Genomic DNA, 22034 nt, shown 5'->3' on the forward strand with positions numbered 1-22034 from the left:
CGTCCGTTACACTCAACCAACTGCTTCCACTGGTGGCTTCACAGCAGTATTGCAACTTGACTTGCTGTATAATAATAATAAGTTAAACACAAACTCTAGCAGTAATTTGTTTAAAACAAGTCAACAAGTTACATTTAGGTTAATAAAAGTAATAGCCAGAGAAATTATTAGTTGGAGACGTTAACGAGGAGCAGTAGTGAATGAACATCATGCGATGATAGCCTCTACTTTCCTCCAACGTGAGGAATGTTTCTGGATACACTCCTTCCTTCCCTAAATATTTCCCAAGCCCCTCCTCTTCTCCCAACTACTCCGTCTGCTCCAGAGTGGTTGTTTCTCACACCATGGCGCTGCGCTCTGATCATTTCACTGTATACGTGGCGCTTCATTTTGGTTTAATAGCATTACTTAATTGTATCTTAGCAACCTCGGGCAGTGGCACCTCCAGCGTGTTGGCACTTCTACAGCCGTATGATTTTTTGTATTACAGTGGAGTACGTGCATATTTTGGTGAGGAGTGGGGGAAGGCTGCGGAGCTGCTAGAGAAATCCATCGCGACCAAGGAATCACTGTTTAGAGTCCGCAGGCAGTGTCATAATGACTGTGTGGCAGCAGGGAGAGAGGCACTCAATAAACTGGGTAAGTTATGATTGATCAAATATTGTGTGTGTGTGTGTGTGTGTGTGTGTGTGTGTAGAGAGAGAGAGAGAGGGAGTATTGATTGGGTGTTCTTACAGTGGTGTGCCAGATTTATTATGATGGTCTTGTTCAGTTGTCATTTATTAGTAATTCCTTAATCTTTATGAACCAAAAATGAATTAAATTAACATTTGAATGATTCAACAGCAGCTCACACAGTAAGTAACATGTTAATTAAATGTAATACTATAACTTTCATTAACTCACCACTCCCTATGCCTGTGGTTCCCAGCCTTTTTGTCTTGTGGCCCCTTTAAATTAAGTAATGTTTACAAGGGATTATTTATATTATGGCCTTCAGTTGATCAGTTGTCAGCATTTCAACCAAAGTAATTTTCACTTTTTCTCAAACTGTTGAAAGTAAGATGTGTTTCACAAAAAAGGGCAACAAGTTAAGAAAAGTCAATACATTTTGTGTAAAAGAAATATCTATCTGGATACATATATTAAAGTTAATGAGTTTATGAGCACATTACAACATGATTGCTGTTTTCCTTTACATTTTACTATAATTAGACCTATCAGTTAGTCAAACTAACACTGTCAGAGTATGCGGCTTAAATATTCTTATGACCTAAAGAGCAGACGACACATGCATAAAAGAAGTAGAAAAACATACATACGAATTAGGTTGATTACTTTATAAATCATAGTTTTAATGTATCAATTAAACTAATCAATGTATAGTATAGTTCAAACACAAGAGGCTCCTTATATACTCCAAATAGTGACAATGCATCAAGGTTTATGATTTCGATATTATTATCTTGTGTATAAATGATAGAAAATGTTTATTTCACCCCCCAAAATTATTCATGTTTTCTGTATTGTTAGATTCTGAAGAGGGTATGTGGGACCTCTGGGTCTTGGATTGGGTGCAGCAGAGGGCTGAATGTTTGAGGTTCTGTATTGGACGCTCTGTCACACCTGCAGGACAGCTCCCAGTTTCGACCGACATAGAGTATGAATTCAGTAGTCGCAACCCTTACAACTTTCTGCAGGTCACATACTACAAGGTAAGCTATTGTTCAGGCAGCCATAACGGTCTATGGTATACTAATAATTGTTAACTTTTCATCACTGCTGATAGATAAAAATGATCTTCTTACAAAGTGGTATTTAGAGACAAACCTTTATGTGATTCTCTAAATTAGTTATTATTCAGGTCACAACTGTATACCTTTATACCAACACTTCTGTCTGTCTGTCTATGACAAAGTTCATTCACACTCTCCTCCTCCTGCACATCAGTTGGAAAAGTTGCAGAAGGCGGCATCGGCAGCTCATACCTACTTTGTGGCCAACCCCAGTCACCTGGAGATGAGGAACAACATTGAGAAGTACAGACGGATGGAAGGAGTGACCGAGGAGGCCTTCCAGGACAGAGAGATTGAGAATGAGAAACACTGGGTGAGGATGGAGAGATGATGTCTTCTTAAAGGAGAGGGGAATAGAGTTGAAGTAGGTATTTTGTACATTTACTGCTGCAATAGGTAACTGCAACATTTAAATTTCCATACTGAGAAATCATGTAGTGTAATGTCCATAAACCACATTGGTAAGACAGATTATGTACCAATTGACGCTAAAGGGAAGACAGAGTGATGATAGAGAGTCCAGACACACTATTACAATTCATCACTTTTTATGGGATCAGAATTTATTTACGTTAACAGAACTGATCAATCATGGTAACATCAATCCTAGGGATGGGACAGTCTTTGCTGGAAGCCCAGTATATTATACAGTTTTATTTAAGTGAAGTTAGAAGACAACCATGGCCTGAGGGATTAAATTCCTCTCTGCGACCTTCACATTCTCTTATCCAACCATGTAATCCAAACTTGATTGTACTCATTGAGTCACTTATTTGGGCTATTCAGACACACTTGTTATAACATGATTAGGCTTTTTTGAAACACGCTTAAAATAATGCCCAATTAATGGCTTGCCCTCATGTCTCAAAAATTGTCCACCCCCTTTTTTTAAATGACAGAACATGTCCATTTTAAAAAGCTAGTCTAGCAACATTTTCTTCTTTAATAAAACTATATTATTCTCTCTCTGCGTCTTATCAAACCCAGGTCCTGTATGATTCTGCTGTTCAGTACGAGGCCTCCTCTGACTGGTTGCAAGCAGCAGAGTCATTGAAAGCGTGCGTGAATCAAACACTGCGGCAGACGGAGGAGTGCAGGGTGCAGTGTGAGGTAGCCTCCCAGCGGCTGCCCGAGGACAGGGGAGTGGACAGTGTTGACGGTGCGTTCGAGAAGGCTGCAGGTAAGAAAAAAAAACAAAGGCCCTAAAGCTGAAGCTTGACCTTTCTGCAGAAAGAGAACACAAATTTGTCACTATTTTTCTTTTCTGTCCAGCTCTTTCCCTCTCCCTGCTCTCGTGCCGGCAGTCCTGCGTGACTCAGATAGCCACAAGACCCGGAAGGGTCTCTTCTCAGGAGGACTTCCTGCCCTCACAGCTGGAGCATCTGCATATTGCACAGTTTAAAGGTCAGGGTTTGGAGGTCAAACCGAAGATTATTCAAGATCAGTCGATGTTATGACGCAGTAAATGTGTATCTTCCACTGAATTTCCTTTAACTCAGTATCATACCACATTTGTTTTGAACCCATAAGTGCAATTTCTCCTTGTTTTGCATCCCTGCTTCCCCACAGCCGGTGATATTAGAGGAGCTGTGCAGACACTTCGCTCTCTTCTCCTGTTTTATCCTGCTGACAAGGACTCCTTGGACAACCTGCAGCTCTACTATGAGACACTAGGAGGAGACACAGAGTCACAGGAAACACATCCTGCTCAGGTACTATCACTTAAATGCCATAACATTAAAATCACCCCTATGGTGGTAATAATCTAACATCCTTTTAGGTTTTTACTTATTCCTTAGGTAGGGAGGTAGGGAACCAGACATGAAGATTTCAAACTTCTTGTCTTTCAATTTCTTACTTTTGTTCATTCTGACTACATGTTTCTGTGTATCTGTCATACAGGAGATTGTCAGATACATTAGTCGCTCTTTGCAGGAGAAGAAGCTACTGTATTTTGGTATGGAGAACTTTGACTTCAATTTCATCGACCCAGTAAGTGCTGAGGCATATATACGTTATTTTGATCCACAAAACTACATCGACACATTAAATGATTGCTTTCCATTTAGGATCTTTGGACTCCAGAAGATGTTGTACCCGAATCACTGAGGGATACCTGGAGGTGAGAAAGACAGAAGAAAATCCATTTGGTGCTTTAGATTAAGCTAATGGGAAGTCAACAGAGGATTGTTTGTGTTCCATTTCAAGAGCTGAAAAGGAGAAAATGACTGAGAAAATGAAAGCGGGAGAGCAGCGGGAAGAAGTGGACGATAGTGGATTTTTTGCAGGTGAAACTGTCAGTTGCCCCCTCTTGTTTCAGTCTGTAGAAGTTAATAATGTAAATTCATTTACTCTCTCAGCCTTTCTTATTTGTCCTCTCTCCAGGTGGTTCAGTCCCTCAGGTGGGTGTGACCATCACCATGGACGACGAGGTTCTGAACGGGACCAATCGCGTTGTATTCGACGGAGTCATGACTGAGAAGGAGTGTGACAGAGTGCTGCAGTTGGCAACAGTAAGTGCAGATTATCAAAGAGTCAGACTTTTTTGGATGGAAACAGCAACACTCTCACTTGCCATCTCATCTCTGATAGGCTGCAGCATCTGCTGGAGATGGCTACCGGGGACGACGGTCTCCGCACACGCCTCATGAAACGTTTGAGGGCCTGACTGTCCTCAGGGCTGTAAAGGTGGGTAAACAGGAGATAGTGGAAGCAGAAATATGACATGCTTTTGAGTCAACCTTAATAAACTTTCATAATGTATCTATCTTGGTGAGCTCATGCTTAAACACAATTTATGGAGTTTTTTAACATGATCTCTACTTCTTTCACAGTTGGCTCAGGATGGCCTGGTGAACCAATCAGATGCCAGGTTGTTACATGAGCTGGGCGAGAGGGTGAGAGTCCTGCTGCACTCCTACTTCAGGAGCCCCTCAGGACTCTTCGTCTCTTTCACACACCTGGTCTGCCGCAATGCTATTGCAGGTAACGCCAACATTATCCATATCTCTCATGAGGGAGATGATTATTGCTGAAAGAAATGGAAAAGGGCTGGCCATGTGGAACTACAACTACAGGGTTTTATACTTTTATACTATAAACTTAAATGTTTTCTTTAGTTAAGAAAATTTTCTTTATTGTCTATGCCCTTAGGTGACCAGGAGGGAAGGCTGGATCTGTCTCACCCTGTCCATGTTGACAACTGTCTCCTTGAGCCGGAGACCAAGCAGTGCTGGAGGGAACCACCAGCATTCATACACAGAGACCTCAGGTACACAAAAATAATCTTAATCAGTAAAGGAAAGAGCAGGGAAAACATTGCAGCCAAAAAGAGAAATTGTATTAGTAATGTGATGTTAGTAAAGTGAAATATTTTAAGATCAAGTCTGTTTTTTTGTTTGCTTCATCAGAAGAAGTATTGAGAATTGTATTTAATTTAACTGGCACAGACCATAATGGTTGTTTTTATGGCTGAATGATCTATTTCTCTCACAGTGCCATTCTCTACCTGAATGACAACTTTGATGGTGGAGAGCTGTTCTTCACTAACAGGGATGCCAAGACAGTAACAGTAGGTCACTTTTTAACCATAATCCCAGGTTCTATGTGAAGTTATTTTATTTAGTGATTTGTAAACATGCTTCAGAATAAGTGATGGTCCGGTGACCTTTCCTGTCCTCATCCATGTCTCCAGGCTCGAGTAAAACCCAGCTGTGGGCGACTGGTGGGGTTCTCCTCGGGTCCAGTAAATCCACATGGTGTTACTGCAGTGACCAGTGGTCGGCGGTGTGCGCTGGCCCTCTGGTTCACAAAGGAGAAGCTCTACAGGGACATGGTGAGCATTATGACGACACACAGCACTGACTTACTCCTTCGCTCAGACCAGCCTCCTGGCCGGTCATGTGGTTGTTTGATGTCGTGACACCGGTGTTGGATAACAAAACCAGCTGGAGTACAATGCAAATGTGGTGGCTGCTTTCATGTTTTGGCATACACAATGACTGGCCCGGATCATACTATGTCTGTTTCCTTTAGGTTTATTATATATCTGCATGGAAAAAGAAGAATCATTCAGTACCCATATAAATTTGTGCACCAAAGATGTTTGGATTTTTTTGGTATATTTCAGTCAATTCAGTCAATTCAGTCATTTTGTAGGCATCATATTTCAGAGCAAAAACTGCTGTGTACCGGTTTGTAAAACTAACAGAAATACCAGGAGCTCCAAGAGTGGCAGTTATTATCAGTGGCATTAGTTAAGCTAAAAGTTGAATTCACAAGCAATAAAACACATCCTAGCTTAGTTCAGTAGAGTTTAGGTATGTATTGCTATGTAACTGAGTCAGTTTGCTGACTTTAGGTAGATAGGAAGGTTTATTGTTACAATAAAAAAAAGTTATAGAGTGAAATTAAGTTTTGTAACTCTCTTCTGCTACATTACAATGACAATACATGACAATAAACAATAATAAAGAATCAATTTTGATAAATGGTACACAGAAATAAACTATCATCACTGGAGCAGTGCTGAGGATGAGTTTATTAGGCTTCTCTACTTGTGCTACTGTTACCTTACTTTTTTATCCTACAGTTTTCACTGTAGCCTACAGCTACATAGTCTCAGTTTAATAGAGGAGAACCACTTCTCCTTCCTTGCTAATATCACTTACCACAGAAGGAAAAAGAACAATTAAAATAATTGGTTTCAGAATATTCGTCCAGAAAGGATTTAAATAAAAATCATAATACGAATAAATGTCATCCATTTCCAAACTAGCTTTTCTTGTCAAAGTTGCCTCTGGAAATGAATATTTCATCTGTACTCTCTATACTTTTGTTCTCTCCTCAGGAGCGAGAGCAGGCAGAGGCCATGTGGGCTGCAGATGGACAGAGTGTGGTGAAAAAGGACGAGAAGAAGACGGAGGGCAGCACCGCCCGCAACGCCCGGAGCCAAGCACCGACGGAGAGGAGCAGAGGGAGAGGCAGGGTGACAGAGGGTAGAGATGAGCTGTGAGAGCCAGAACAAACCTGACAAACTGAAGCACCCAAATTGGAATACATTTTCAGCTGCGTCCACTTTAGTGGACCAGTCCGCCATCCCATAACAGGACCATTAGACCAGCCATGAACACATCATGATCTTTCAGTTTTTACCCACACATTTCACTCTCATCTTGCTGCCTTTTTATGTAAAGTTGCTTGCATGTTTGTATATACTGTATTTATACTGTATATGATGAAGGTAAGTGAGGGAAACTGTCATTCCCTCCCTCTAATGTCAATCTGTACTTTTGTTTTAGCAACTTTAATGACCAATGTCACTCACTTTGAAAATGAAGAGATTAAAAGAAGAAAAATAAATGTGACAAATAGTGACTCTTTACTAATGTCGCCATATACCATATCTACACAAGTGAAGGACAATAAGAGCATTAGAAGCAAAGAGAGGACAAAAGGGGCCAGAAAAGTCAAAGCGAGGCTGTGTAATCTATTACGTGATTATCTCACACCCTCTGTATCTGGCGGCTGATTAAAAAAAACAAAAACCAGAGTTAATACTTTTCTCAGTCTGTTCCTTTCTGTTAAGAGTAGAAGCATGTGCTAAGATATGCAATTAGACAGCAGCACAGCAGTAGGACATTGAAAGTAGTTACATTAGCGCAGTACATCAGAAACTACAGTTTGAAGCAGTAAGAGAGAGAAGAGAGAGAGAGGTGCACGGGGGGAAAATTATAGAAAGAGAGATTACTGTTAATCCCTCATAAATGAGTGCATTTGTTTATGAAGCTTAAAAAATCTCCCATTTAGAATATGGAATAGTAATCCAGTGAGAGATCATTTAATCATTCACATCCAGCGGAGTGACACTCGACCACCCGCTTCCATCTTATCCTTCCCATTACAACCAGTGCCTCCTTTTAGCCCCCTCCTCCGCTTGCGTGTAGTGCATTAGGTACTGAGTCAAGTACTGTTTATGGCCCATATTAACACTCTCATTTCCCCGTGTGTTATAATCCCCTGCTGTGGAAGAATTGGGTCGGGAGGCCTATTTAATGGAGCCTTGGTTTTAACCTTTTCCCTCCCTCACACACTGAAACCATCCAGGAACATAAAAGTCTGCATTAGTCTTCCCTTAAGTAGGTGTTATGTTTTTTTTAATGCATCTAACCTATCGTCACACTAAGCAACCTGGCTGTCTGCTTTTCTAATTACACGTAAAAAAGCATGACATTTACAGCGGTGTGACGTCATCTGTCCATATTTTATATGATTAGCAGAAATTATGTAAGACCTAACAGCGTAGTTATAAAACTGAAATCACAAGCTCCTGTAATCGTTATAGTGTGAGTGCTCTTTGTAACGAGTACTAGTAGTTGAAATGATCACTCACGCCTTATGTTGCACTTCTGCACATTAATTATCCTACTATTTGTGGCCCAAACAACTAATCGGCTGTCTGCTGATGATTTCTGGCCTTCCTGTAGGATGATTACTTTTAGGTGTAGTCACAACATGACATTCAATAGGAGGATCAACATTTGTGAATGTATCCTACATTCGTGTCACTATAGTTGTTTGTGACTGTCTGATATGTAATTTAATCCAGTCACCCCTCCCCACCCCACCATTTACCCCATTTATTCAAAACAAAGTTAAAGGTTCAGTGACCCTTGCTGGGCTTTAAAGACTAAAAACAAAATCTACTCTCCTAATAATTTAATGGTACAAACAACATATGACTTTAGAAACAGTAGAAGAACTAAAGCAATCCTGGTTATAATCTAGGCTACATATAATAATATAAAATCTGTTATGATATAAATAGTAACCCAAAATAACATAACATACCTTGTAATAACATAACAGTCTCCGTGTGTGTGTCTTTATCCTGGCCTGCGTCTGTGCAAACAAATCCTTTGCCCCTCGTTTTGGTTTTCTCTCAGTTTATGCTCCATCTCGTGGCTCACAGTGCCACAACTCCATTTTTACGAAATCCAGGGTCAGTTCAGCCAGCTCAGTCAACCTGCTTGTGTCGTCATCATGCTTGAGTGAGCACTACAGAACTGAAACATAAAATAAACCCAGATAGGCAACACACACACACACAACACAAGCCTTTTGTAGCGCATGTGTGTAGGCAAGCGTGCAAACACACAAACAGAGGTCCACACTGCGTAAGAGTCACAATGATGCTGTTTAATCATCCAAATCTTTTTTTCCTTAAGGGTTTGCACAAAAAGTAATGTGATGCTTGAGCCTTATAGGAACCCCACCAACACCACCATCTACAGGGAGGTCAGAGGTCACAATCACCTACAGCAGCATCTTGGGCACTAGTAAGAATTCAGACCCTACATCTCCCCACAATGTGTTTTACTTGGTTTTCTATTTAGCATATGTGTCATGTGTGTCCACTTGAAAAGAAGAATTAACTCCAGCATACTAAAGAGTTACAGATATCAGCAATTTGCAAAATCATATGTGTTACTTTCTAAACTGTGTACTTTTACATACCACTAGATGGTCAAATTTATTGATATAATTAACATATTTATAGCTTGTTTCATCACATCAATAAGTAAACATAGCCGTTGACTCACTCTCCTGACTGTCGAAGGACCAATGTGAATGAGTAGGAGGAGAAGTGGACGAGCACATCCTTTAATAAATCAGCTGGGATTCCACAAAAGGCAAAAGTCAAACTTACTAATGAAAAAGGGGTTTCAGTATCTTATTCAGGCCACTGTGGAAACTGATTCAAGGAGCTTTATGCCAGGCCTTGTGGATGAAATGTGGCATACTCAGAGAGCCACCCTTCGGCCTGAAAGTGCTGTCTCATGATAGGTAGTGCAAGCTGTGCTGTTTCATAACTAATACAGGTGATTTACTGTTAAATTAGAAATTAAAAGAGGAGTTTTGTTTTGTTCTAAGGTCCTGTACTATGGGTATTTGAGCCAAGCAGGGAGACACTTGACATTTGGTCTCAAATAACAAAGAAAAAGAGAATGAATGCTATTTTGACAAAGAGGACAGAGCAGCACATCCTTCACAGTCAGTATATGTCCATGCCTGTTGGTAGTGTTTGCATAGTAAGAATGAACCAGAAAGACCTCTCTCCTGGATCTGCACCCTGTCTGAAACTGTCTAATATTAGCTACACCTCGGGTTTACAAAACACAAACCCTCCTGCCAGTCATAGATCATTGAAAGACTACCTAAGCACCATAAAAAGCCATGTTCCCAGTTCCTCTATTTATCTTCTTTCCCCTCCCCTCCATGATTTCCATCTCTTAGTTTTTGATTCGGATTCACCCCAGCTCATGTCTTGTGACCCCATAACCATGCTCTGCACCTTGTTTGGTTCCCCCCACCGTCTCATCTCCCTATCTGTCTCTTTTACCCCCACCGCACACCACTCCCCTCCTCCACCTCTCTTTCTGTCCATCCCAGGGTTTATCCCCTCATCACTGATCTCTCTTCATCCCTCCAATCCTCATCTGTTCCTCATAGGAGCAGTGGAGAGAGTGAGTGACGGAGGAATATCCCACTGTGTGTGATACCAAAAGTGAATGAGAGGCAGAAAGTGTGGTAACAACCGGGCTGAACTTATGACAAGGACCAGAGGGGGACCGCTGGAGGAAAACTGATTCAAGAACTACCAACACATTGAGAAGAGTCTCCTAATTGGTGAGTAGATGGTCGTATGTTGTTGTTTACATATTTTGTTCTTGGTAGTTGTGAAGTTGTGTCATGCTCCTCAGATGATGGATCAGATTCAAGGGGTCAGATAAAAATTGAGTTCATCAACATCTAATAATAATTTGGCAAAATCCTGAACCTTGAAAGGATTTTTTACTGTCATGATGATATACCCCAAAAAGTTAATTCCTGAGTGCCGCATGCTTACAATATCATCTACTTAATACTTGATGAAGTGTTTAGGATGTATGTTAATAAAATATCTATATATCAAAGATGGAGATGCTTTTCACAATGTCGTCACACATTAAATGCACTTACATGTGTTTTATCTTGTGTTTATGGCACACACAACAGAGGGATTTACATGGGATCAGTATACAATGTGTGGATTGATAATCTGATCTGATTGTTGTCTGACTGTCAGATATAATCTGCATGATAAAACTATGTTAAGTTGGTAATGTGGATATATCATCCATGGTGTAAAATCTTGGTAAAATTTTATTTTTAAATACTGACTGTCTAGACTTTTAGGAAGAAAGAAAAGAGCTTCTTAGTTTATGCTGGACTTGGGCCATATGGAAAAAATCCTCTATTAGGGTGTAAGCAATTTTATATTGATATATGTTGTGATATAGTCAAGTTTCATCATCGTCATAGATTTTGTCTACAACCTCCTTGTACACCCAGATATACCAAACAGTTAGCTACTGCAGTATAAAACTTTATTGTAAAAATTTATTTTGTTTAACAGTATATATCTTCATATCGCCCAACTCTTGTACAAATGCAGTATGTTAGTTTACTGTTAACTGACTATGCGGCTAGATGGAGCTACAACACAAAAGGATTTACTCTACACTTATGTTAATCAAATAAACAAGAGCCATATTCTAAGAATGCAAGACTATTAGTTGTAACTGGTCAGGAACTAAAGATGCACACTGCAGAGCACAACAGTCGCTGGTCAGAGTCAAGTTCAAAGGCCCAGTCCCGGCGAAAACACTCCCATTCTCACAACTCTCTCTGCTTCCCATTCCACCGCCTCCATCTGAGCCCCCCCATCCCTTTCTCCATCTCTTATCCAGATGCAAAGAGCAGTCAGTAATCGGATGAGAGCAGATTTGATTCAAAAGGCTTCCCTTAAAATCTCAGCCAGTAGGATTTAAACTCACTCTCCTGCCTCGCCTCTTACCCTCCACCCCTCCCCGCCCTCCCTCCCTCCATCTCTGACTGTGTTAATGCACTTCACCACCCAGCAACCCCTAGCAGTCATTTAATCACATGGAACAATGGCAGGGTCCCGGGAACAGAATGGCAAAAGGGCAATAGCACGACTAGAACACTCAAGCATTCATTACAACACTCATTATCAAAGCAATTTCCCATCTGGAACAAAGGTCTAAAATCCCCTGTTACCAACTTCAGGGACAATGTAGTCATCAGCTGTTTAAGGCAGAACACTCATACTGTAGCTGCTGAGGTGTTTGGAGCATTGTACGGCTATAAAGGCCATAAATCAGCACTCTAATTTCATTTTAACACATTTTAAGCCATCTTCCAGTCATTTTAAGCATTGCAGATGGATAAAGGATAGAACCCAGTGGCAGACAATTAAAGCAAATCTCTTTCTTTTACATAGTCACTCCCTCCTTCACGTCCTTCCTGTCCTTTTTCACTTCAAACAAATTAGAGGCAAATCCACACTTGATCATGTGTTTTGATAGAGACACTCATTCAAATAGTGAAAGAGAGAGGGAGAGAGATTGCTGCAGGGACGCATATGATAAGATCAACAAAAGTATTCCCACCTATCAGTTTTCAAGGTAAGATAAAGGAAATAGCAGCATGACAATTGTTTATTTTCAGGAAAGAAAATTCATCTGTAATATCTGCACAAATAGAGTAGGAGGAGGAGGGTGTTGCTGTTGAGGTTGGTTATATTGCGCTGCTTTACTACGAAGTTAGGGTTGTGTTCGTGTCTCTTTGAACTATTCTGTTTCTGTAAATTCAGCTCGAGATCGTGACTCTGCCTTTTCACTTGTGCCTTGATTACATTTGTCACGCTGCATGAGTTTGTCCATTAGGCGATTGGTTCACTGCTAAACATTGCTCATTTAATCACGACATTACCAAATTCAATAGCCATCAACATTAGGCGAGAGCTCACTGGAGTGTTAAATGGCGCAAGACTGTTGTGAATTTGTTGAGGAGTGAGAGGTGATACACTGATGACATTATTACAGGACATACTGGTTTGTGTGTACATTCAGGGTGAGGATGTGTGCTCCCAAAAAGTGTCACATCTTTTGAAGAACAAATAATGTCGCTGTTAATGTCATGTTTGAATATTCATACAGCCTGTGTGTGTTTGTGTGTGTACACGCGTGCATGAATGCATGTGTAGGTGTGTTCTGTGGGTTTCTGTGTGCACTCCTGCGAGTTCATGAAAGTTTGCAAAGTAGATGAGGGCCAGTTTGACTTGCAAAATAGCACTTACTTGGAGACTGGAGCTAGGGAGAACTCAAACCGCTCAGGTAGGTACAGGTAAAATTGCATGATGAAGTATTTGTACAGGGAGTGCTGTTACTGGAAAATAAATGTACGAGTCACAGCTGTTTTCTTGCCAACTAAATTCTGTTGTTGTCTCCCCACCTCTCTTTTTCTTCTCCATTTCAGGATTATCAGCTTTCCTGCCATCTCCTCCTGTCTCCATTGGTGACAGTGCCTAACAACCAACACCATGGGTGAAATGGAGCAATTGCGAAAGGAGGCGGACAGTCTTAAAGACCAGATCACTGTCAGTAGGCCCATCCACAATACTTATCACTGACATTATGTTGCTTTGCTATTCACTGTGACACCTGAAGACATTATCTTAGATGTTTTTATCCTCTGCAAATGTCTATAACTATTCAAAACTACATCTTAGATCAACACTGGCAGTAACCTGACTACCCGTGTTTGTGTCTGTTCTCCAGGCAGCTCGTAAGGCGGTGCAGGACACCACACTGCAAGAAGCAGCAGCAGGGGTCACCGTGGTGGGCCGTGTCCAGTTGAAGACCAGGAAAACACTAAGGGGTCACCTTGCCAAGATCTACGCTATGCACTGGGGCGCTGACTCCACGTAAATACACAGCATATTGTACACAAATTGAAAGCTCACCTGCTGTTTTATTTCACAGCCAAGATCTGATAGGCTTCTATTAAATTTAGCACAACATTAGAGTGAAGAGAGCCAATTAATGCATGAGGGAATTCTCATTGGTAAATTAGATTTGTGAAGTACACTTAATTTTTAAATGGATGAATTAATAGGAACATGGCTTACGCCTGATGTTATTACTTTTTCTGCTGACACTTAAGCTTACATGTCTCCTTCTTTCACTGTGTCATTCTTTTAATCACTGTCACTGTTACCACCAGGCTGTGTGTCAGTGCCTCACAAGATGGAAAACTCATAGTGTGGGACAGCATTACAACCAACAAGGTAGGAGGAAGGAGAAAACGAGAGGTGTATTGTAAATACAGTAATGGTAGATAGTAGCAAAAGTACACCCAGGATGTGAAAAATACACATTTACATACATACGTCACCTAACTACTTAAAGCCCCTGAAAACTTTGCTTCAAATCTTTAAAAAATCTAAAACATGAAATATTATAATATAGAAATCGCTAAAATTTTTTAAAATGACATCTTTAGGAATTATTTATTAAGAGTTGCCACTCACTGGTCAATCTGATTCTTCAGGATTGTGTGGGTGTGGTTTGATCATATATGATTGACAGCAACCAAACAACCTATCACCAGCTCTGGGGACTGCACTTGGTAATAAAATAGTAGGATTAACTGTCTCTACTTCCCTCTCTATAGTTAAAATGGAAATAAATATTGTCTTTGGTCTGTCTCCTTCTAGCGTACTATGGGACTATTGCAAATCTCTAATGTTATATAACCACAATGTACTTTAGGCATAGTGTGTTCATGTAGGACCCCATCGTTTATGCTAAGAAGCTGATTAAGAAAACACGTTTTCAGGGCCTTTAAGTGTTTGTGGCTTTAGATTGAGTGATTAAAGTTAAAGGTGTTTCACCTGTCTTTTGTGTGTCCCCAGGTGAATGCCATCCCTCTCAAGTCGTCGTGGGTGATGACTTGTGCCTATGCACCTTCAGGGAACCTAGTGGCTTGTGGCGGTCTGGACAACATGTGCTCCATCTACAACCTCAAGGGCAAGGATGGCAACGTCAAGGTCATGCGTGAGCTGGCGGCACACACAGGTAGGACGACACAGCTTGGAAATGAAATCTGATGAAGCCACTGATGCTGTTATGCTGGACTTGACTGAGTCCTGTGTCTTGAGGTTCCTCATATGGTATTTCTTCGGTTGACTAGGTTACCTGTCCTGCTGTCGTTTCCTCAGTGACAGTGAGATCATCACCAGCTCTGGAGACTGCACTTGGTAATAATATAGTAGGATTAACTTAACTAAAAAGTATGTTTCTACTTCCCTCTCTATAGTTAAAATGGAAATAAACATTGTCTTTGGTCTGTCTCCTTCTAGTGTACTATGGGACATTGAGACAGGGACCCAGAAGACCGTGTTTGCTGGACACCAGGGAGACTGCATGTCCCTGGCTGTGTCCCCAGACTTTAAATTTTTCATCTCAGGGGCGTGTGACTTCACAGCTAAGCTGTGGGACATCAGGGAGGCCACCTGCAGACAAACATTTGGAGGCCACGAGAGTGACATCAACGCGATTGGGGTAAGAATGAGGAGGATTTCTAACTCACATCTGCATCAGAGCGCTAACTTTTTGGCTCAAATGAGATCCAGTTTTTAATCACTTCTCTTTCTCCCAGTTCTTCCCCAATGGTAACGCAGTGATAACAGGGTCTGATGATGCCACATGCAAGCTGTATGACCTGCGAGCCGACCAGGAGCTTATCACTTACCAGGACTCCAGCATCATGTGCGGGGTGACCTCCCTGGCCCCATCCCTGTCTGGCCGCCTGTTACTGGCTGGCTATGACGACTTCAACGTCAACATCTGGGACACACTTAAAGCTGAGAGAGTGGGTGAGTACGGGTGTAAAATAGAGATGATAAAGTGAATTTAGCAAGTGATTTTAAAGCATTTAACACTTCCACTGTGCCTCCTGATATGTGTTCTGGTGTTCTGCATCTGAGTAACTTCAGGGGTACTTTGCTCACCTTGCGTCATGTTTTTTTCTTCTGTGCCGTTGTCCAGGAGTGCTGGCTGGTCACGACAACAGAGTGAGCTGTATCGGAGTGTCCTCAGATGGCATGGCATGTTGCACAGGATCCTGGGACAGCTTCCTCAAGATATGGAACTGAGGCTGTTCCTCACCAGCGAGCAGAAAAAGAGCAGTTAACATCTGCCTGGGAGAAAGTGAAGATAAGAAATTGGAGTTTGAAGGAGGGATGAGGGAAGAGGAAGCGCATAGGGTGAGAGGAGGGTATTTTAATTGTGCCAAGTTCTATCTAATGTCGGAGAGGGGTTGTAATGTGAAGATTTTCTCCTCTCTCTGTCACATCACGCTCTCACCTTTCTTCTCACTTTATGGGGGAATTTGGGGTGGGACAAGGGGTGGGGGTCTCAGAAAAGATCATTCCTCTTATAATAGCTTATTATATTGCGGTTAAAATCGATGACATGCACATTTATCGCAGACATTCAGAGATCACCCAATGAAAGCAGTTGCCAAATGGTAGCACACTGGATGGGATAGAATTGAGTATGTGTCAAGTTACAGCCTGTGTAGGTTCACACTAGCTATACCAATATACTGTGTTTTATATCAAAGCATAAGTTATGTCATATGCAAATATGAGCATTTGCAATTTTTGTCTCAGACTGTCATTTGTTCTTAGTTTTGGTAGATTCCCTAGATGCTTACTTTGACTTTCTTTTCATTTTCTAATTTTAATTAAAATGGAGTTATAGTTTGCATATGTTTTTATTAGTGTTTGAGTTGTTTTGTATGTGATTGATGGACAATATTTACCAGAACTCATCATTTGGCCTAACCCCTGGGTAGATAGACCTGAAAAGTGCTTTGGTTAAACTGTTTAACTGACAAATGGGATAATAAAATGTTTTTCATGGTTCACTAAGCACTTACAAAATAAAATGACCCATTTGTCTCAGGACAGGACTTTGTGTGAGTGTTATATGGATGGTAATGTCTGTTGTGTGCATATGAGCAATACATTTGAATCTGTATATGACCGCTTACCTTTTCCTCAGCATGGTACAAGATAAACTTGAAGGACAGTTTATGTACATACAGAAAAAAAATAATTCTAAGTTCTGACTAGAATTTGGACTGCCTCTTTTCCACTGGATACACACTGTGCAAAGTAAAGCAATACTACCTTTCTTAAAGACTGTCTAATAAATTATTCTACATTACCCAAGTCTTTAGTGTTTATTTCTGACATGCTGACTTTAGTTTTATATTTAAGTCCCAATGGATATGGAGTAATGCATAAAATATGACATTTCTGAAGCACTACTTTTAGAAGATGCAAGTGAAACGGTTTACACCAAATACTACAATGAAAAAAAACTTTACTACTTTCAGTCCATGAAGAAATGTAGATGTTTGGATAAAAGCATATTGTCTTTGTGTGGAACTTAATTGAACTGGTAACTGCCACCAGTAGTGTTGCCAAATTTGTCACTATGAAATAAGGGACAAAAGGTGGCCTGCTGCAGCAGTGTGGGTATGGTTTTGTGTGAATATACAGTGTATTAAGCAATTTTTCATAATGATGGCTAATCTCTTAATTAAATATACAGAAAGTTTAGTAATTTATTTACAGCAGGTAACTTTAACAGTAATTTAATTAAACCACTACTGTTACCTTTACTATTTGTCCAATACAAAATACTTGACTTGCACTGTAGGTTACAAAAGGTTATCCCCTTCATGTAGTTATGACAAACTAAAAAGAACATAGCTACTTGCGATGTGTTTTATGCAGTTTTTATTTCCAGTTCAGGCAGTTCATCAGAACTTGAATACCATTAGCAGTTTCATCAACATCTTCATATGTCAAGTAACGTGCACCGCACTCCAGACGCAGAAAAAAGATCTCACGCACAGTAGAAACATTTTTCCGGTTCCCTTGTTTGAGGGGTGGGTGGTAAGAGTAAAACAGGCTCACCTTCAGTCGGGGATAGATAATTCAGGATATCCCGCACAGTCTTTGGTCCTATAATATTCATCGTCATATCCGCTTTCGTTCTTACCAAATGAATCTTCACAACACTGGAGTCATGAAAACACGCACTATTTAGCATAACAAGACTGTCGGTGCAGTTTTAGCCGAGTCCATGTTTGACAGTGAGACACGTACGAGGCTTCACTTGCCGCTTCCAGTAGCAGCATTTAACGTTACTTAACGTTTACTGAGGCGCGTCAGGGGAGGATGTGATTGGATGATGACCGGTGTCTGATCTTTGTCAAGCATCGTGATCAGCACTGCTGCATCAGTGTGTGGTTAGATCAGAGTAGTAGTAAAAAACGGGACTAGGGGGGTCATGTATGAGACGAGTCAATTAGGCCTAATACAAGGGATATCCCGGCTAATACGGGACAGTTGGCAACCCTAGGTATGAAAATGTCAAAGCCAGGTGCAAGGCAGTAGCAATTTAACAAAATTGACAAAAATAGTGTTTAGCTTTTATTCCGTTTGTGCAGAGACTAAAGATTTTACATAATAAGTGTAGAAAAAAAAAATGTTATAAAAAGTATCAGGAAAAAAAAAAAAAAAAGCAGAGAAACAATGGCAAAACTAGTTCAAAGCTTAACAAGGCAAATAATTTTATTTATATTTACAAAATGACAAAACAGTCTGGAAACAGTTGAAGTAAAATACACAGACACAAAGTCAGTTTAAGAAGAAAGCTGTACACATAAGAGCTTGTTTAGAGTTATAAAAGTGGCAGGATTCTATACAAGCTGCTGCAGTGAATCATCTATTCTCCTTATCCAGAGACACTGCCAGCACTCTGCGGTCCATCGGTCCAAATCTCTGCTTATCTGGGGTGGACACCTTCAGCTTCATCTGGGAAGGTGGGAGAACACATAAGCTCAGCTATTTCTGTGTTAAATTAAGTTTCAGTAAACAAGAAGAGTAGGCATCACTAGCAGTATGTGCATGCTTATAAAAAGTACCTGACGACATTGGTCACCGGGCGAGTTGGTCTCCTTAAGGATCTGCAGTGGGGAGCGGCCTTCAGTACCTTGAAAAGAAAGGAAACGTCAAGCAAAAACATCTTTTTGTCATACATAACGAGAAGCCACAGATGTTCTACAAACCTTTCTGCTTCACTTTTCCAGACTGTCCCTTGTTTTCATTGATTACTTTCTTCACGGCCACACGGACAGCAAGAGGAGAGGAGCCTCCTTTTCCACCGTGCCCCTGCACTCCTCTAGCTCTTAGCCCAGTGGTGATAAAACCTTTGCCCAACCACTGTGGCTTAAACACCACTTGACTGGGGCTCTTTGAGTCAAAGGTGGGGCAGCGGATGCCGGTGCAGAGCTGTGGCTGCTCTAGGCTGGCAGCAGTGGGTGGCTCTGATGGAGCGGCTGCAGGAGGCAAAGACGATTCTTTAACAAGCTCCTTTGGTTCCTCAGATGTCATTTGCTCTGCTTCCTTTGACTGTGCAGGGGACACCTGAGCTGGGGAATCATCTGAATCCGTAGGTAGGGAGGGCTCAACAGGGGACTCTGGTTCAACAGTGACAGAAGGAAGGGCATAAGAGTGATCCACACCATCCCCGAGTGGCTCCACTTCCACACTAGGCACAGGGGATGAAGTACTGTCACGGTGCACCTCAGCGAATATCTGGGATGAGGTTGCTCCCTCATGGCAAGTTATCAGGCTCATGCTCAGTCTCTTGTGAAGAGGAGACTCTCTTGCTTCTTCAGCCTCCTCCAGGCTAATGTCTGCCTCAGTTTCTATCTCCACCTCCACTTGGGGATTCTCAAGAAGCACAAAGGGGCTTGAGTTAACCACACTTTGGAGAGTGGGCAGTTCAGGGGTGGCCAGGAGGTTAGCGTGCTCAGCCAAGGAGCCGAAGTTGTTGAAGGTCTGGGTGCTCAGGAGGGGCTCAGTGGAAGCCAACTCTTCGCCCTTGAAGGCATCCTCCTCCACTGCATTATTGAAGAGTTTCTTAGGGGCTTCAGGGACTTTGCCTTCAGACTCATTGTGGAAGAGCATGCCCAGACGACGAGCGAATGACCCAACTGTTGCTGTAGGAGCAAATGGCAGATCCTCATGTTACAGGGCATTTTGCAGGTGAAAAAAGCAAAGCTGAAAGTTATTCTTCAAATAGTTACCTCTCATGACTTCTCTGGCAGGGGTGCGTGTAATGCCGACAGTAGGTGAGCGGGGATCAGTGAACGCCAGTGGACACTCACTTTTCACCTCACCAACAGCTTTAGACACAAGCCCTCCAACCTAGGAAACATATGGTACAGTTATCTTGTTTTTAAATGCCCCCCCCCCACTCACATAATACACAAACTTCTTAGTGTGTCTTGTAAGAAATCAGCCAGGTAACGTACCTGAATGGGTGTACGATCTATTCCAGTTGAAGGAGAGCGTGGATCTATTATATGACTGACTCGGCTGTTTTTGATGGCTGGTTCTGGTTTTATTGGTGCAGACACACCCATCTTGCTCTCACTGGATCCCATGATGCTTATTTAAGGTTAACTGGCTCGCGGGTAAATAGAACAGAACAGTTTTCTACCACATCAAGATAATAAAAGCAACACAAGAACACAAAACATGATACATAGAGAGGCTCTCCAGTCAACTGTAAGAGTTAGTATCACGTGTGTGAACTGTAAAAAAATACAGTTCCATATAAACAAGATAAACTAAGCATAAAATACTGAAACAAAAAACTGATTTGTAGCTCATTTTCATTATTCAGCTAAATGAGTGCCTATAAGTTAACGTTACATTATGACACAGAACTATCTTTTGGAACATAATTTCACCTGGTAAGTTACAACATTTATAACTTACATAACACGAGTTCAAGTTAGAGTAGCTTGTTTACATAAGCTACTTGCATTACTTCGTCTATGTCTCGATATATCAATGGTTAGCTGAATATTAAACATATGGCTAGCAAGTTAACAACAAGCTAGCTTAGCTAAGTCAAGATCTGTTAGCGTGAAGTTTCCCTATTTCTTTCTTAAAATCTGGTGAAGTTGGAACATTGAGGCAGTAAACGTGACCATAATGAGTTCAGACTGCACTAACGTTACTTTAACCGACATCACCCATGGTGGAGAGTTTCAGATATATTCTCTGGCTTACCTTTGTACGAGGCGAAGAATCAGGCGTGCAGCTAGTCCTCCTTTTACTTATTCCTCACTTGGTACAAGCAGAAAGGGGAAACACACGACTTTTAAAACATTTAAATGGCGGGGTTGCGTGCGTGTTATTTTTAAATGAACCAATCAGCGTGCGCGTCGTCTCCGTCTCCTCGGCGCTGATTGGCTTACAGCACGGCGTTCTACAACTGGGCGTGGCGTTTTGCTGATAACAAATTTGAAAGTTGAATTAAATACATCTTTTGTTTTTCACAACTGGGGGAAAAAAGTAACTGTTACAGTGAAGCAATCCCCCTGAAACACGCCTCTCCTTATTCAAACTGCCTAAGGGAAATACAAGATTTAATAAAGGGATACTTTTTAGGGACATAACAAGCACAAGAATAAATCATGAATTATCTGTGGAAATGCATCTTGAAAAAGTCGCAGTGTAATTTTTTAACAGTTTAACGTTTACTGCACAGTGTTTAGTTATAATCAGAGCCCTTTCTAAAGGACTCTGGTTATAATCATGCAAATTTCAACAGCTAATATAAATATATTTGCATAAAACCGATGCATTTATAAAATACAAGTAAATACAAATAATCAAAAGCTCATTAATCAAGATAATTACAATTATTCTTTCATTACTTTATTCTCTTTAAAGATATAAATACATTAATTTTAAAATAGACACATTTCCTGGATTTACGGTTTACATTTTATGATCAGTTAAATTTAAAGATGGCTTTAATAATAATAAAAAATAATAATAATAATAATACCTCTCAACCCTTTAGGATAAGTGGCTGACGATGGATGGATAATGATAATAAAGAACCTTGTAATAACAGGAAAATAAAAAGAAAGAGCCTTTTAAAGTCTAAAAAATATGTATTGGTAATTACCATACTAAAAAGAATGAACAGGTTAATTCTCATTATTTAAGTAAAAACTTTGTGCTCTAATTAAAATTTAACAAATACTCAAAACACAAGTACAGTTTCTTACATTATCATTATTCATGGAAGGAAATAATTTAGATTTATATTCTTATTGCATGCCTTTCCAACTTTGAAATTCATACTGCCATCTGTTATATAACAGTCTTTTCAGTTCAGCATATTTTTTGTCACAGAAGCCAAGTCACTTTGTTCATTCATTCAG

General features: G+C 40.7%; 3 protein-coding genes across 5 annotated transcripts; 2 read left to right on the top strand and 1 right to left on the bottom strand.

The window, feature by feature from the left end:
- The first annotated feature begins 302 nt into the window (after positions 1–302).
- p3h3 (prolyl 3-hydroxylase 3) lies at positions 303–7179 on the top strand. The gene is made up of 16 exons (XM_038711098.1): positions 303–639; positions 1534–1715; positions 1951–2109; positions 2784–2976; positions 3069–3200; positions 3366–3508; positions 3699–3788; positions 3866–3918; positions 4005–4084; positions 4182–4309; positions 4389–4484; positions 4631–4781; positions 4950–5067; positions 5292–5367; positions 5491–5631; positions 6646–7179. Exons 1-16 carry the CDS (start codon positions 345–347, stop codon positions 6808–6810), a joined length of 2202 nt encoding a protein of 733 aa, XP_038567026.1. The 5' UTR covers positions 303–344; the 3' UTR covers positions 6811–7179.
- Positions 7180–9760: 2581 nt separating this feature from the next.
- gnb3a (guanine nucleotide binding protein (G protein), beta polypeptide 3a) lies at positions 9761–16930 on the top strand. 3 transcript variants are annotated; one of them, XM_038711100.1, is made up of 9 exons: positions 9761–10484; positions 13179–13299; positions 13481–13626; positions 13926–13989; positions 14617–14779; positions 14895–14961; positions 15064–15265; positions 15363–15579; positions 15752–16930. In XM_038711100.1, exons 2-9 carry the CDS (start codon positions 13243–13245, stop codon positions 15856–15858), a joined length of 1023 nt encoding a protein of 340 aa, XP_038567028.1. In that variant the 5' UTR covers positions 9761–10484; positions 13179–13242; the 3' UTR covers positions 15859–16930. The 3 variants fall into 3 exon arrangements, with proteins under 3 accessions (XP_038567028.1, XP_038567029.1, XP_038567027.1); XM_038711101.1 differs by lacking the exon at positions 9761–10484 and adding an exon at positions 12189–12325; XM_038711099.1 differs by lacking the exon at positions 9761–10484 and adding an exon at positions 12971–13036.
- A 1270-nt stretch (positions 16931–18200) lies between these two features.
- On the bottom strand, positions 18201–20977 carry cdca3 (cell division cycle associated 3). Its single transcript, XM_038711103.1, has 6 exons — positions 20869–20977; positions 20103–20253; positions 19875–19995; positions 18852–19787; positions 18708–18775; positions 18201–18597 (listed from the first exon to the last, which is right to left on the bottom strand). Exons 2-6 carry the CDS (start codon positions 20232–20234, stop codon positions 18505–18507), a joined length of 1350 nt encoding a protein of 449 aa, XP_038567031.1. The 5' UTR covers positions 20235–20253; positions 20869–20977; the 3' UTR covers positions 18201–18504.
- Between the last annotated feature and the right edge of the window lie 1057 nt (positions 20978–22034).

The sequence above is a fragment of the Micropterus salmoides genome, unplaced genomic scaffold, assembly GCF_014851395.1.
Source record: "Micropterus salmoides isolate LMB-PRFRI ecotype aquatic unplaced genomic scaffold, ASM1485139v1 Ms_hic_scaffold_11, whole genome shotgun sequence".
NCBI classification, from domain to species: Eukaryota; Metazoa; Chordata; class Actinopteri; order Centrarchiformes; family Centrarchidae; genus Micropterus; species Micropterus salmoides.